Raw genomic sequence first — 14,042 nt, 5'->3', positions numbered from 1 at the left:
TGTTAATGTATAAATGATGCGCAAATTATTTTTTGGTGAATACTAAATCACACACATCTCATTGTGATGAGGGAGAATCCCAATGATTTTTGTACAGGGAACCCACCTGAATGTACTTTCATGAACAAAGGAATTATGGAAATAGCTTACATTAAAATCACCATACTGACATACACAAAATGATTAGTGATGACAAATACACAATGACGTTGTGCCATACAATTCTTAACTACATGATTAAGGCAATGAATGTTACTAATGGCTGTGTCAAACAGACAAAGTTAGACAAACACCTAAACATCAGGCATAATAGCTCCTGACTCTTCAACCAGGGGTCACAGGGTCAAAATATCACTGATGATGGTAGAGGGGGGCGGGAGGGTAGCAAGTGGAATACCCTCCCTGTGAGTCTACACTAGCCACCGGCTTCCAGTCAGGCCTCTCAATAGCCCTTCCAGTCAGGTCTCTCCATAGCCCTTCCAGTCAGGCCTCTCCATAGCCCTTCCAGTCAGGCCTCTCCATAGCCCTTCCAGTCAGGCCTCTCCATAGCCCTTCCAGTCAGGCCTCTCCATAGCCCTTCCAGTCAGGCCTCTCCATAGCCCTTCCAGTCAGGCCTCTCCATAGCCCTTCCAGTCAGGCCTCTCCATAGCCCTTCCAGTCAGGCCTCTCCATAGCCCTTCCAGTCAGGCCTCTCCATAGCCCTTCCAGTCAGGCCTCTCCATAGCCCTTCCAGTCAGGCCTCTCCATAGCCCTTCCAGTCAGGCCTCTCCATAGCCCTTCCAGTCAGGCCTCTCCATAGCCCTTCCAGTCAGGCCTCTCCATAGCCCTTCCAGTCAGGCCTCTCCATAGCCCTTCCAATCAGGCCTCTCCATAGCCCTTCCAGTCAGGCCTCTCCATAGCCCTTTCAGTTAGGCCCTTCCATAGCCCTTTCAGTTAGGCCTCTCCATAGCTCATTTCAATACAGTCAGGCAGACAAAGAATGATGTCAGAGAAATAAAAGGAGAGTCAGAAATCGGTGTTCTTGCTTTTAAGTAGATCAATACTACATGTGCTCAGCATGAAGAGTGAAAGGGGAACATTTTAAAAACTGATGAGAGCAGCCTTTTATTACTCTAAACACACAAGGCGCCAGGTAGCCTAGCGGTTAAGAGAGTTGTGCCAGTAATCGAGCAAGACATTTAACCCTAATTGCTCCTGTAAGTCGCTCTGGAGAAGAGTGTCTGCTATAAATGACTAAAATGTTGAAGAAAAAAAGAAGTTTTTTTTTGCTCAGTGTGGAGAGAGTGAAAGGGGAAAATGTCAAACTGGCGAGAGCTGTTTCTTGTAGACATACTGTATATGTTTTACCTTTATTTAACTAGGCAAGTCAGTTAAGAACAAATTCTTACTTTCACTAACAGCCTAGAAACAGCTGGTTAACTGCCTTGTTCAGGGGCAGAATGACAGATTTTTACCTTGTCAGCTCGGTGATTTGATCTTGCAACCTTTCGGTTACTAGTCCAACGCTCTAACCACGAGGCCACCTGCCAGCCCAGTGTAGTATATCCTGTTGCCTAGTCACTTAAAGCCAACACTGCCTTTGGCCGCCTTTCCTTCTAGTTCTCTGCTGCCAATGACTGGAACGAATTGCAAAAATCACTGAAGCAAGAGTCATATCTCTCTCTCTAACTTTAAGCATCAGCTGTCAGAGCAGCTTACTGATCACTGTACATGTAAATATCACACCCAACTACCTCATCCCCATATTGTTACTTATCCTCTTGCTATTTTGCACCCCAGTATCTCTACTTGCACATCATTATCTGCACATTATCACTCCGGTGTTAATGCTAAATTGTAATTATTTCGCCTCCATGGCCTATTTATTGCCTTACCTCCCTACCTTTGCACACACTGTATATAGATGTTTCTATTGTGTTATTGACTGTACGTTTGTTTATGTGTAACTCTGTTGTTTTTGTCACACTGCTTTGCTTTATCTTGGCCAGGTCGTATTTGTACATGAGAACTTGTTCTCAACTGGCCTACTTGGTTTAATAAAGGTGAAAAAATATACAAAAATAAACCCCTGCCAATTGATATTGTAATGGTACTCCTTGTATATAGCCTCATTATTGTGTTTTCTATTCTTCTTTAACTCTGCGTCATTGGGAAAGAGCTTGTACCTTACATGGCCAAAGGTATGTGGACACCTGCTCACTGAACATCACATTCCAAAATCATGGGCATTAATATGGAGTTGGTCCTCCCTTTGCATGCAACAAGAGCCTCCACTCTATTGGGAAGGCTTTCCACTAGATGTTGGAACATTGCTGTGGGGACTTGCTTCCATTCAGCCACAAGAGCATTAGTGAGTGTCTCGCAGTCTGCATTCCAATTCATCCCAAAGGAGTTCGATGGGGTTGAGGTCAGGGCTCTGTGCAGGCCAATCAAGTTCTTCCACAAAGATCTCGACAAACCATTTCTATATGGACCTCACTTTGTGCACAGGGATATTGTCATGCTGAAAGTTGGGAGCACAGAATCATCTAGAATGTCAGTGTATGCTGAGAGTTAAGATGATTTCCCTTCACTGGAACTAAGGGGCCTAGCCCGAACCATGAAAAACAGCCCCATTATTCCTCATCCACCAAACTTTAGAGTTGCCACTATGCTTTGGGGCAGGTAGCGTTCTCCTGGCATCATCTCAGCGTTCAAGACCATAATGCCCTCGAAGCTCATCACTAAACTAAGGACCCTTGGATTAAACACCTCCCTCTGCAACTGGATCCTGGACTTCCTGACGGGCCGCTCCCAGGTAGTAAGGGTAGGTAACAACACATCCGCCATGCTGATCCTTAACACAGGGGCCCCTCAGGGGTACGTGCTCAGTCCCCTCCTGTACTCCCTGTTCACTCATGACTGCAAGGCCAGGCACGACTCCAACACAATCAAGTTTGCCAACGACACAACAGTGGTAGGCCTGATTACCGACAACAATGAGACTATAGGGAGGTCAGAGACCTGGTCATGTGGTGCCAGGACAACAACCTCTCCCTCAACGTGATCAAGACAAAGGAGACGATTGTGGACTACAGGAAAAGGAGGACAGAGCACACCCCCATCTTCATCAACGGGGCTGTAGTGGAACAGGTTGAGAGCTTCAAATTCCTTGGTGTCCACGTCACCAACAAAACTAACATGGTCCAAACACACTAAGACAGTCGTGAAGAGGGCACGACAAAGTATTTTCCCCCTCAGGAGACTGAAAATATTTGGCATAGGTCCTCAGATCGGCAAAAGGTTCTACATCTGCACCATCACGAGCATCCTGACTGGTTGCATCACTGCCTGGTATGGCAACTGCTCGGCCTCGAACCGCAAGGCACTACAGAGGGTAGTGCATACGGCCCAGTACTACACTGGGGCCAAGCTTCCTGCCATCCAGGACCTATATACTCGGCAGTGTCAGAGGAAGGCCCAAAAAATTCAAAGACTCCAGCCACCCTAGTCATAGACTGTTCTCTCTGCTACTGCATGGCAAGCGGTAAAGGTGCACCAATTCGAGGTCCAAAAGGCTTCTTAACAGCTTCTACCCCCAAGCCATAAGACTCCTCAACAGCTAATCAAAGGGCTACCCAGAACCTTCTTTTACACTGCTGCTACTCTCTGTTTATAATCTTTGCATAGTCACTAACTCTACCTACATGTACATATTACCTCAACTGACCCAAGCCCCTGCACATTGACTCTGTACCCCCAGTATATAGCCTCACTTGTTAATTTTACTGCTGCGGTTTAATTATTTGTTACTTTCATTTTCTATTTATCCATATTTTACTTAACACTTTTTTCTTAACACATTGTTGGTTAAGGGCTTGTAAGTAAGCATTTCACTCTAAGATCTACTCTTGCTATATTTGGTGCATGTGACATAAAATTAGATTTGATCCCCAAAACCCAGATTTGTCCGTTGGACTGCCAGATGGTGAAGTGTGATTCATCACTCCAGAGAGTCCAATGGTGGCTAGCTTTACACCACTCCAGCTGACATTTGGCATTGTGCATGGTGATCTGAGGCTTGTGAGCAGCTGCTCAGCCATGGAAACCTATTTTATGAAGCTCCCGACAAACAGTTCTTCAAGAGGCAGTTTGGAACTCGGAAGTGAGTGTTGCAACCGAGGACAGACAATTTTTACATATTATGCGCTTCTGTGGTCCCGTTCTGTGAGCTTGTGTGGACTACCACTTCTCGGTTGAGCCGTTGTTGCTCCTAGATGTTTCCATTTCACAATAACAGCACTTACAGTTGACCGGGGCATCTTTAGCAGGGCAGAAATTGACAAACTGACTTGTTGGAAAGGTAGCATCCTATGACGGTGCCACGTTGAACGTCACTGAGCTCTTCAGTAAGGCCATTCTACTGCCAATATTTGTCTCTGGAGATTTCATGGCTGTGTGCTCAATCTTATACACCTGTCAGCAACGGTTGTGGCTGAAATGTCTTCAAATGAGTGGATTTGGCTGTGTCCATATACTTGTGTATATATGGTGTAAGTAACCATGTTGGGCTTAACTCAAATGGAAGGCAGTCAATTCAGGAAGTGATTTGAATTTAAAATTCTGAAATTTTTTAACTTTTGAAATAAAAAGTTTGACTTCTCAAGAAACTGAAAAGTACATTGAAAACGAATTCCCTTTTTTTTTTTTATTGTTGAATTGTAATTTCTGTTTACTTCCAAAATTGACTGTCTTCAATTCAAATTGACTCCAACCATGGTAAGTAAGCATTTCACCATAACGTCTAACTACACCTGTTGTATTTGGCACATGTGACATAAAATTTGATTTGGTTTCAACACAGCGCATGGAATGACTTGTTAGATCAAATGTGGCATGTTTCACAACCACCTTACACTTGAAGGGTGTCCTGTGTAGGTCTACTGTATGCTAGCCCAGCCCAAGGGAGAGTCAGTTAGTACCAGACACCTGGAGCGAGTCACAGCAGGCGTCACTTTGATAACAATGAATCCTCTAGCTGCCATTAATGAAGACTGATTTATTTCCTGTGTGTCAGTGTGCATACAGTCAGAGAGAAACATGGAGGAAACTGTCCAGAAAGGCTCAGCTGATTATGTTTATAGGGAGAATGTATGCAAAGCCAGGGTGGACAGAGAACATGTAACAAACTGCCTTGGATGTATTGACTGAGGTTTCTATGTATTAGATTTAGGTCAGCTCAGGATCTAGGGCTAGGCCTACCTATATTGGGAGAAACCATGGAACATTTAACCAGTTGGCTGCATTTCTGTGTCAACATTCAAATACGGTAGATTATGCTAGAGGACAATGAACTTGATGTGACCGACAACATTACATTCCTCCCCCCATTATGCAAGCAAGGTAAATGACATGACCTCTTTAGGTGGGGCCGGAGCCCATTCATTTAGTAGGCTTAGAGGTCAGTGTTGGTTTTAACAAAGTAAACCAAAGTGATCAGCAACAGGTTAAAAACAATACAAGGCCTTACTTGCCCAACTAGGTTTTACAAAAGCAGTGAGAGATTCAAGATTGGTTAAAGATAAAGAACTTGTTGCACAGGTTATGGAAACACTACAAATATACATTGTGGATAGAGTAAAAGTATACAAATGTACATATGCCCAGGTCATATGCGAGGGGCCATTGTGTTTGAATAAAATAAAAAAATGTTTTAAACATTCCAGAAAAGCCTAACCAGTGTCTGCTTCAAAGCATGTAATTGCCAACTGCACAAGCTTCAACAGGATGTGGAATTTGTAGACTGGAGTGTTCCATGCTCGGTGCAATTTGGTTCCGTGTACAACCCTGGTTGGCCAACTACCAGAGGGAAAAAAATAGAGACCTTGCATGGATACGTGGTGTTATACGGCAAGCCAGCTGACCAGACAGCTCCATGCCTAGCTTACACAGAGTGCTCAACCACAGGGCACCATTACAGATAGCAGCGTTCTTGATTCCATGATAAACCTAAATCACTATGGGACACAAATTGCCATTCAAGTAAAGTACAAATGACCCGCTCTAATGCCCTCTGGGCCTAATGTACTGGAATTAGGCCTTGACAATATGTTCAACTATGACTGAGCAACAGGCTACTACTGTATGACAAGGGGAAAGAGTCATATACATTTTTGACTGGCACCAGACAGACACAGCGCTCTAGCTTGCACTTATCTGATTATTCTCTCACTCAGCCCCATTCCAAAATTCAACTGGGCTACAAAGTGAAACATTGTATTGGGTATTCTACATTGAAACAAGTTGGTCTAGTCTGGCGGTCACTTTAATAATGACATGTTTAGTCTATCTTGAGTCCAAACTAGACTACCGAAACAGTTCGAGATCTATCGGTGTTACATGATAAATCATGTGATAGACTCCAAACAAAAACGTGCACCGTCCATGCGCGAGCACTACAAGCGCACAAAACTGTTGTATTGTAGTTCCAAAACAAAATAAACACAATGAACAGACCGATCAGATTTGACCCGCTTTACCTCATTGTTAGGCGAGAAGAGAGATCCACTCCGATGCAGTTTTTTCGGCTTCAGATCTGAGCCCGGGTTCAAAAGCAAAACAATTAAATAAAAGACGACGATATCGGCGAGATACACATGGATCTACCCGCAAAGGGGTAGCCTACGATCCACAAGCAGGATAAAGATAAGCACACCTCGACGATTTCCTGGTTTCGGAGAGGGGTTGAAAGGCTGGATACAGTAGTGGAGCGCGCTTGTCAACTCCAATCAGGATCCGAGACTCATCTCTCCTTTCTAAACAGGCTACCATAAACCGTGCCAGGACAAACTAAAGTCTCTTTCTTATTTTACTCAAAGTGGGAACTCCTCTTGATGGGTAATGCTGTGAACCTTCTCTAGACCTTCGTCCTGGTCTGCGTAATTTCGTTGGTGTTTAACTCGAAGTAGGTTTTCATTCCATGTTCACCGGCCCCTCCTCTCTGTAGTTAGAAAATAGGTCCTTGCTATCTGGGATCAGTGGGACGTCCCAATGAAGTGGACATTTTAAAATGGTTAAGGTTAGGCTTTTGGGAGTGATGTCCATGTCCCAAGGATGCCGGATTGCACTAACCTTTGAAAAAAATCCACACAACTCTTCCTTTCCCTAGTGGTTGAAAGGCATAACTCTAATTCGGATATTCAAGGTTGATAGAAAGTTGGGAACAAACTGTATTTATAATTATTTAAGCAACATAGGCCTGTTGGACTGAACAAGACTGCCCTATAATCAACGTTGTGCACATAACGTGAATAGTGGTGAGACAACAAATAGTTTAAGAAACTAGTTGTAGACTGTATGTAGGCAAAACACACACACATATATATATATATATATATATATATATATATTGCCACATAAGTGCAGTGAACTGTGTAGGTCAGGCATAGTAGTACTGTGCCCCTGGAGCAAATTATGGTTATGTGGCTTGCTCAAGGGCACATTGACAGATTTTTCACCCTGCCAGCTCAGGTATTCAAACTGGCAACCTTTCGTTTACTGGCCAGACGCTCTAACCGCTAGGCTACCTGCCACCACCACAGGCCTTCCTCCTTCATTGTGTATGAAGTTAGAAGATAATGGGAAAGAATATAGCGAATTATACAGTGCTGTCACCACCATGATATCTTGCACTGCATTCCTAAAACTTCTTGAGCAATACTGTAGCATTTTTCTCCTTATGGGGGAGAGGGAACTGGAACAGAAGAGGAAGGACTGCATTATGTCTCAATGGCATGTGTAAACATCTGAAGCACTGGTAGGCCTGAACACACACGGCAGCTGTCTACAGAGCAACTGTCAGCCTGTCACACAATTTGAGCTCCCTCCATTCAATCTGCTGTCTGCTGGCCACAACTGAAACTGCACCCAAAAATAGAGTACACATTTTCAAGAAATTATATAAACTCATGTTAATTATATAATCACATTTTCCCCATCCAAGCATGTAATTTTGTGGGAAACTGGTGAGAAAATGAAAATGTGTGTGTCAAAGACGGTCCCTCTACTCCCAGAAAGTGGTTCACCTAGAAGTAGACTGTGCTGTAATGTTAGGATTCTCCCCTCCTTTCCTCTGTACCACTTTTCCACAGTGTGACGTCAGCTCTCTCCATAGTTGGCACAGTTTCACACGGGACCTGTTGGACTTGGACAAGTGATTAGATAATATGAGAGTTAGATTAAGATAGAGACCAAGGTTATGTTAGAGTGGCTGGACAGTGAGAGATAAGGGGAAGACCCGGGTGACATTAGGTAGGTGTGTGTGTGAGAGAGAGAGAGAGCGTTTGTGCCCTCTTTTTAGAGGGGGCATTATGTAAACAGGAATCTAGTTTACTGCATTAAAAGACAGTAGCAAAAATGAGAGGAGAAGAGGTTGAATGAAACTCAGTCTGGAAAACAATGTGAATGGTGGTGGAGGCAAGGGGTTGAGTACTAATCAATTTAATAAGGATTAATATGGGCCATGGATTATTTCACTGTGCATAATAGATAACATTCTCTTGTGAAAAAGAGTGTGTGTTTGGACAGGAGAGCGGGAGAGAGAGGGGGGGGGGGGGGGGGGTAGAGAGATCTGGGCCAGTCGCCAGGCTGAGGGAAGCTAAAGAAATGTAGCCCAAATGAGCTGACTAGGTCTCTGACCTCTACTAGAGGAAATGGGGAGGATGACCTAAGGCACAAATATGTAAGTCACAGCACAGTGGAAGAAGATAGGTCTATGTTAAGGAGGATTTAGAGCTGAAACTCGTAATTTTTTCTTTGTGAGGACAATGCTTTAACAAACATTAGCGGTTTGTCCCTCTTCAACTGATTGCTCGGTCTGTAGACTGGTGGTGTTTGACAGGTATTGAGTGTTGCTCAGCATTTTGCAATCATGTAGCCTGCAGTAGTTAAAAAGTTTAAGCACGCCCTCTACTGGCCGAGCAAACAAAATACAGTACTAATATACGCCGTTAGATGGCGGAAGATACTACCTGTTTTTATTAAGAGAATGATTTTATGTTTTAATATTGATAAGTGTAGGCCTACTATTTTGTTAGAAAAAATTAGTCAGTTTGTATACATAAACTATATTTGTTGCTATGTAGTCTATAGTTGCGCCCTTATCTGATTTATCAGGAAAAATAACACATAGCAGCTCAACATAACTGGTGTGTCCATGTACCAGTACACATTGTATCTCCACATTTCCCTTTAGTCTGCCAATAACATACAGTATGTGATGTATTTGTATTAAAACACCTATATGTAGGCCTAATTAAATTAACAAAAAAATATTAAATAATGATGTGTGGGGTAGCAGCATATTTTCTTTCACTGGGATGAGGTGACCTCAAGTGTGTTTGTGTATATCACAGTAGGTTGGTGGCACCTTTATTGGGGAGGACTGGCTCGTGGTAATGGCTAGAGCAGAATATGTGTTATCAAATATTCAATTTGCTCCGTTCCAACCATTATGTTGAGCCGTCCTCCCCTCAGCAGCCTCCACTGCTGTTTACAGAGTTGATACTCTGTCACTCTTTCTCCACATGCCTCGTGGCACTGATACCCCGACCATGGCTCTGCTTGGAAACAAACTGCAGCGGTTCGGGTTACCAGGCAAGATCGATGGCGAGTGTGAGCCGCACGCTGGATGAAGGTGTCGCGTTGCGCGGAGGGGAGAGTATCGATGCATGGCCGATCGCTATCATAATCACACTTCCCCTCTTATCGCGCCTTCTGCTCCAGCTGCCTACTGAATAAAACATCCTCCTTCCTGCTGAAGAGTCACACCCCAAAATCTGGAGGGAAATGGACTCAAGAAGTCTCACTCATGCGTAAAGACACATGGCACCCTTTTCTATAACTCATTAGGAATGAATGAATGGGTGTAACAGTATAACTTTAGTCCGTCCCCGCGCCCAAACCAGGGACCCTCTGCACACATCAGCTGACACCCACGAAGCATCATTACCCATCCCTCCACAAAAGCCGCAGCCCTTGCAGAGGAAGGGGAACCACTACTTCAAGGTCTCAAAGTGAGTGACGTCACCGATTGAAACGCTGTTAGCGCGCACCACCGCTAACTAGCTAGCCATTTCACATCGGTTACGTGTGCATGCTTTTCACTAAACAGAACACTCAAGAGATTGAAAATACTGTATTATTGGTGCTAACATGAACTGCTGCAGACAGAGACCAAAAAAAGATAAATAGGAATGTTTCCCCCATCTCTGATCAGGAAAATAACGAGTTGGCCTACAGATTACAAAGACAAGGATGAGGGGGGTTAGTTTGAGTTTTATCCATGTTCGTTTTAAGTTCCTTTTTCCTCTCTCTCTGACACACACATCCCAGAAGGCTTCACCTGAGGGCTGTAAATCAGATACAGAGAACTGCCCCCCACACAAAGAGATACCACAGGTGCAGTGGCCCTTAGGGCGAGCAATTTAACAGGGAGAGGGGGTGGGGGGCATGAAGAGGATGTATTTGCCCAAGATATGTTCCCTCATATGTGGGAGACCTGGAGGACAGCCCCAGGGTTGGAAGGCCTGGGTGGGCCGAAGAGAGCATGGGAAAACTCTCAAAAGAACATGTGTGATGCAGTGCCATGAGTAAGACTGAAGTAGCTATGGGAATAGAGAAGCACAAAATAGCTATAGTCATCTATAAGAGGACTCGCCTCAATGGAAAATATGGAATAGGAATCAACACAAGACAGTGAGATATAGACTAAGATGCATATAGGTAAATGTGAGATTCCCATCTGGCTTCTGACTGCTCTGCAAACATATTTAAATTCCAAAGCACATTCAATTAAACAAATGAAAATGGTATCAACATCACAACATGGGAAAAGCAAACAAATAGCTTCCAGAAAATTACCTGGTTATTTTGGGAAGAGGAAGCATTTGGCAAAATTCCTCAACAATGTTCATGTCCCTCCTCCTCTGGGACTCAAGTTTAGGGGATGTCAATCAATAAGACATAATGAGATTTATGTATAACTAACTGCTACTCTTTATGCCCAGCAGGGAATACTTTGTGACCTTTGAACAAACCTAAAGAACCATGCAAATCAAATCAAATCAAATTTATTTATATAGCCCTTCGTACATCAGCTGATATCTCAAAGTGCTGTACAGAAACCCAGCCTAAAACCCCAAACAGCAAGCAATGCAGGTGGAGAAGCACAGTGGCTAGGAAAAACTCCCTAGAAAGGCCAATACCTAGGAAGAAACCTAGAGAGGAACCAGGCTATGTGGGGTGGCCAGTCCTCTTCTGGCTGTGCCGGGTGGAGATTATAACAGAACATGGTCAAGATGTTCAATGTTCATAAATGACCAGCATGGTCGAATAATAATAAGGCAGAACAGTTGAAACTAGAGCAGCAGCACAGTCAGGTGGAAGTTGAAACTGGAGCAGCAGCATGGCCAGGTAGACTGGGGACAGCAAGGAGTCATCATGTCAGGTAGTCCTGGGGCATGGTCCTAGGGCTCAGGTCAGTTGAAACTGGAACAGCAGCATGGCCAGGTGGACTGGGGACAGCAAGGAGTCATCATGTCAGGTAGTCCTGGGGCATGGTCCTAGGGCTCAGGTCCTCCGAGAGAGAGAAAGAAAGAGAGAAGGAGAGAATTAGAGAACGCACACTTAGATTCACACAGGACACCGAATAGGACAGGAGAAGTACTCCAGATATAACAAACTGACCCCAGCCCCCCGACACATAAACTACTGCAGCATAAATACTGGAGGCTGAGACAGGAGGGGTCAGGAGACACTGTGGCCCCATCCGAGGACACCCCCGGACAGGGCCAAACAGGAAGGATATAACCCCACCCACTTTGCCAAAGCACAGCCCCCACACCACTAGAGGGATATCTTCAACCACCAACTTACCATCCTGAGACAAGGCTGAGTATAGCCCACAAAGATCTCCGCCACGGCACAACCCAAGGGGGGGGGGGCGCCAACCCAGACAGGATGACCACAACAGTGAATCAACCCACTCAGGTGACGCACCCCCTCCAGGGACAGCATGAGAGAGCCCCAGCAAGCCAGTGACTCAGCCCCTGTAATAGGGTTAGAGGCAGAGAATCCCAGTGGAAAGAGGGGAACCGGCCAGGCAGAGACAGCAAGGGCGGTTCGTTGCTCCAGAGCCTTTCCGTTCACCTTCCCACTCCTGGGCCAGACTACACTCAATCATATGACCCACTGAAGAGATGAGTCTTCAGTAAAGACTTAAAGGTTGAGACCGAGTTTGCGTCTCTGACATGGGTAGGCAGACCGTTCCATAAAAATGGAGCTCTATAGGAGAAAGCCCTGCCTCCAGCTGTTTGCTTAGAAATTCTAGGGACAATTAGGAGGCCTGCGTCTTGTGACCGTAGCGTACGTATAGGTATGTACGGCAGGACCAAATCAGAGAGATAGGTAGGAGCAAGCCCATGTAATGCTTTGTAGGTTAGCAGTAAAACCTTGAAATCAGCCCTTGCTTTGACAGGAAGCCAGTGTAGAGAGGCTAGCACTGGAGTAATATGATCAAATTTTTTGGTTCTAGTCAGGATTCTAGCAGCCGTATTTAGCACTAACTGAAGTTTATTTAGTGCTTTATCCGGGTAGCCGGAAAATAGAGCATTGCAGTAGTCTAACCTAGAAGTGACAAAAGCATGGATTAATTTTTCTGCATCATTTTTGGACAGAAAGTTTCTGATTTTTGCAATGTTACGTAGATGGAAAAAAGCTGTCCTCGAAATGGTCTTGATATGTTCTTCAAAAGAGAGATCAGGGTCCAGAGTAACGCCGAGGTCCTTCACAGTTTTATTTGAGACGACTGTACAACCATTAAGATTAATTGTCAGATTCAACAGAAGATCTCTTTGTTTCTTGGGACCTAGAACAAGCATCTCTGTTTTGTCCGAGTTTAATAGTAGAAAGTTTGCAGCCATCCACTTCCTTATGTCTGAAACACATGCTTCTAGCGAGGGCAATTTTGGGGCTTCACCATGTTTCATTGAAATGTACAGCTGTGTGTCATCCGCATAGCAGTGAAAGTTTACATTATGTTTTCGAATAACATCCCCAAGAGGTAAAATATATAGTGAAAACAATAGTGGTCCTAAAACGGAACCTTGAGGAACACCGAAATTTACAGTTGATTTGTCAGAGGACAAACCATTCACAGAGACAAACTGATATCTTTCCGACAGATAAGATCTAAACCAGGCCAGAACATGTCCGTGTAGACCAATTTGGGTTTCCAATCTCTCCAAAAGAATGTGGTGATCGATGGTATCAAAAGCAGCACTAAGGTCTAGGAGCACGAGGACAGATGCAGAGCCTCGGTCCGATGCCATTAAAATGTCATTTACCACCTTCACAAGTGCCGTCTCAGTGCTATGATGGGGTCTAAAACCAGACTGAAGCATTTCGTATACATTGTTTGTCTTCAGGAAGGCAGTGAGTTGCTGCGCAACAGCCTTCTCTAAAATTTTTGAGAGGAATGGAAGATTCGATATAGGCCGATAGTTTTTTATATTTTCTGGGTCAAGGTTTGGCTTTTTCAAGAGAGGCTTTATTACTGCCACTTTTAGTGAGTTTGGTACACATCCAGTGGATAGAGAGCCGTTTATTATGTTCAACATAGGAGGGCCAAGCACAGGAAGCAGCTCTTTCAGTAGTTTAGTTGGAATAGGGTCCAGTATGCAGCTTGAAGGTTTAGAGGCCATGATTATTTTCATCATTGTGTCAAGAGATATAGTACTAAAACACTTGAGCGTCTCTCTTGATCCTAGGTCCTGGCAGAGTTGTGCAGACTCAGGACAACTGAGGTTTGGAGGAATACGCAGGTTTAAAGAGGAGTCCGTAATTTGCTTTCTAATAATCATAATCTTTTCCTCAAAGAAGTTCATGAATTTATCACTGCTAAAGTGAAAGTCATCCTCTCTTGGGGAATGCTGCTTTTTAGTTAGCTTTGCGACAGTATTAAAAAGGAATTTCGGATTGTTCTTATTTTCCTCAATTAAGTTAGA

General features: G+C 44.2%; 1 protein-coding gene across 2 annotated transcripts in view; it reads right to left on the bottom strand.

The window, feature by feature from the left end:
- The window catches only part of vaspb (vasodilator stimulated phosphoprotein b), a 31,123-nt gene extending 24,006 nt beyond the window's left edge, over positions 1-7,117 (bottom strand). Inside the window, exon 1 of one of the 2 annotated variants that reach the window (XM_020508227.2) lies at positions 6,519-7,117. In XM_020508227.2, the coding sequence (XP_020363816.1) occupies positions 6,519-6,523 (5 nt within the window). In that variant the 5' untranslated portion in view covers positions 6,524-7,117. The remainder of the gene's footprint in view (positions 1-6,518) is intronic. The other variant, XM_020508228.2, reaches the window with a different exon arrangement.
- Between the last annotated feature and the right edge of the window lie 6,925 nt (positions 7,118-14,042).

This window comes from Oncorhynchus kisutch, linkage group LG18 (assembly GCF_002021735.2).
Source record: "Oncorhynchus kisutch isolate 150728-3 linkage group LG18, Okis_V2, whole genome shotgun sequence".
NCBI lineage: Eukaryota > Metazoa > Chordata > Actinopteri > Salmoniformes > Salmonidae > Oncorhynchus > Oncorhynchus kisutch.
The sequence above is the reverse complement of the archived record's forward strand: the minus strand, read 5'-3'. Positions and strand labels throughout refer to the sequence as shown.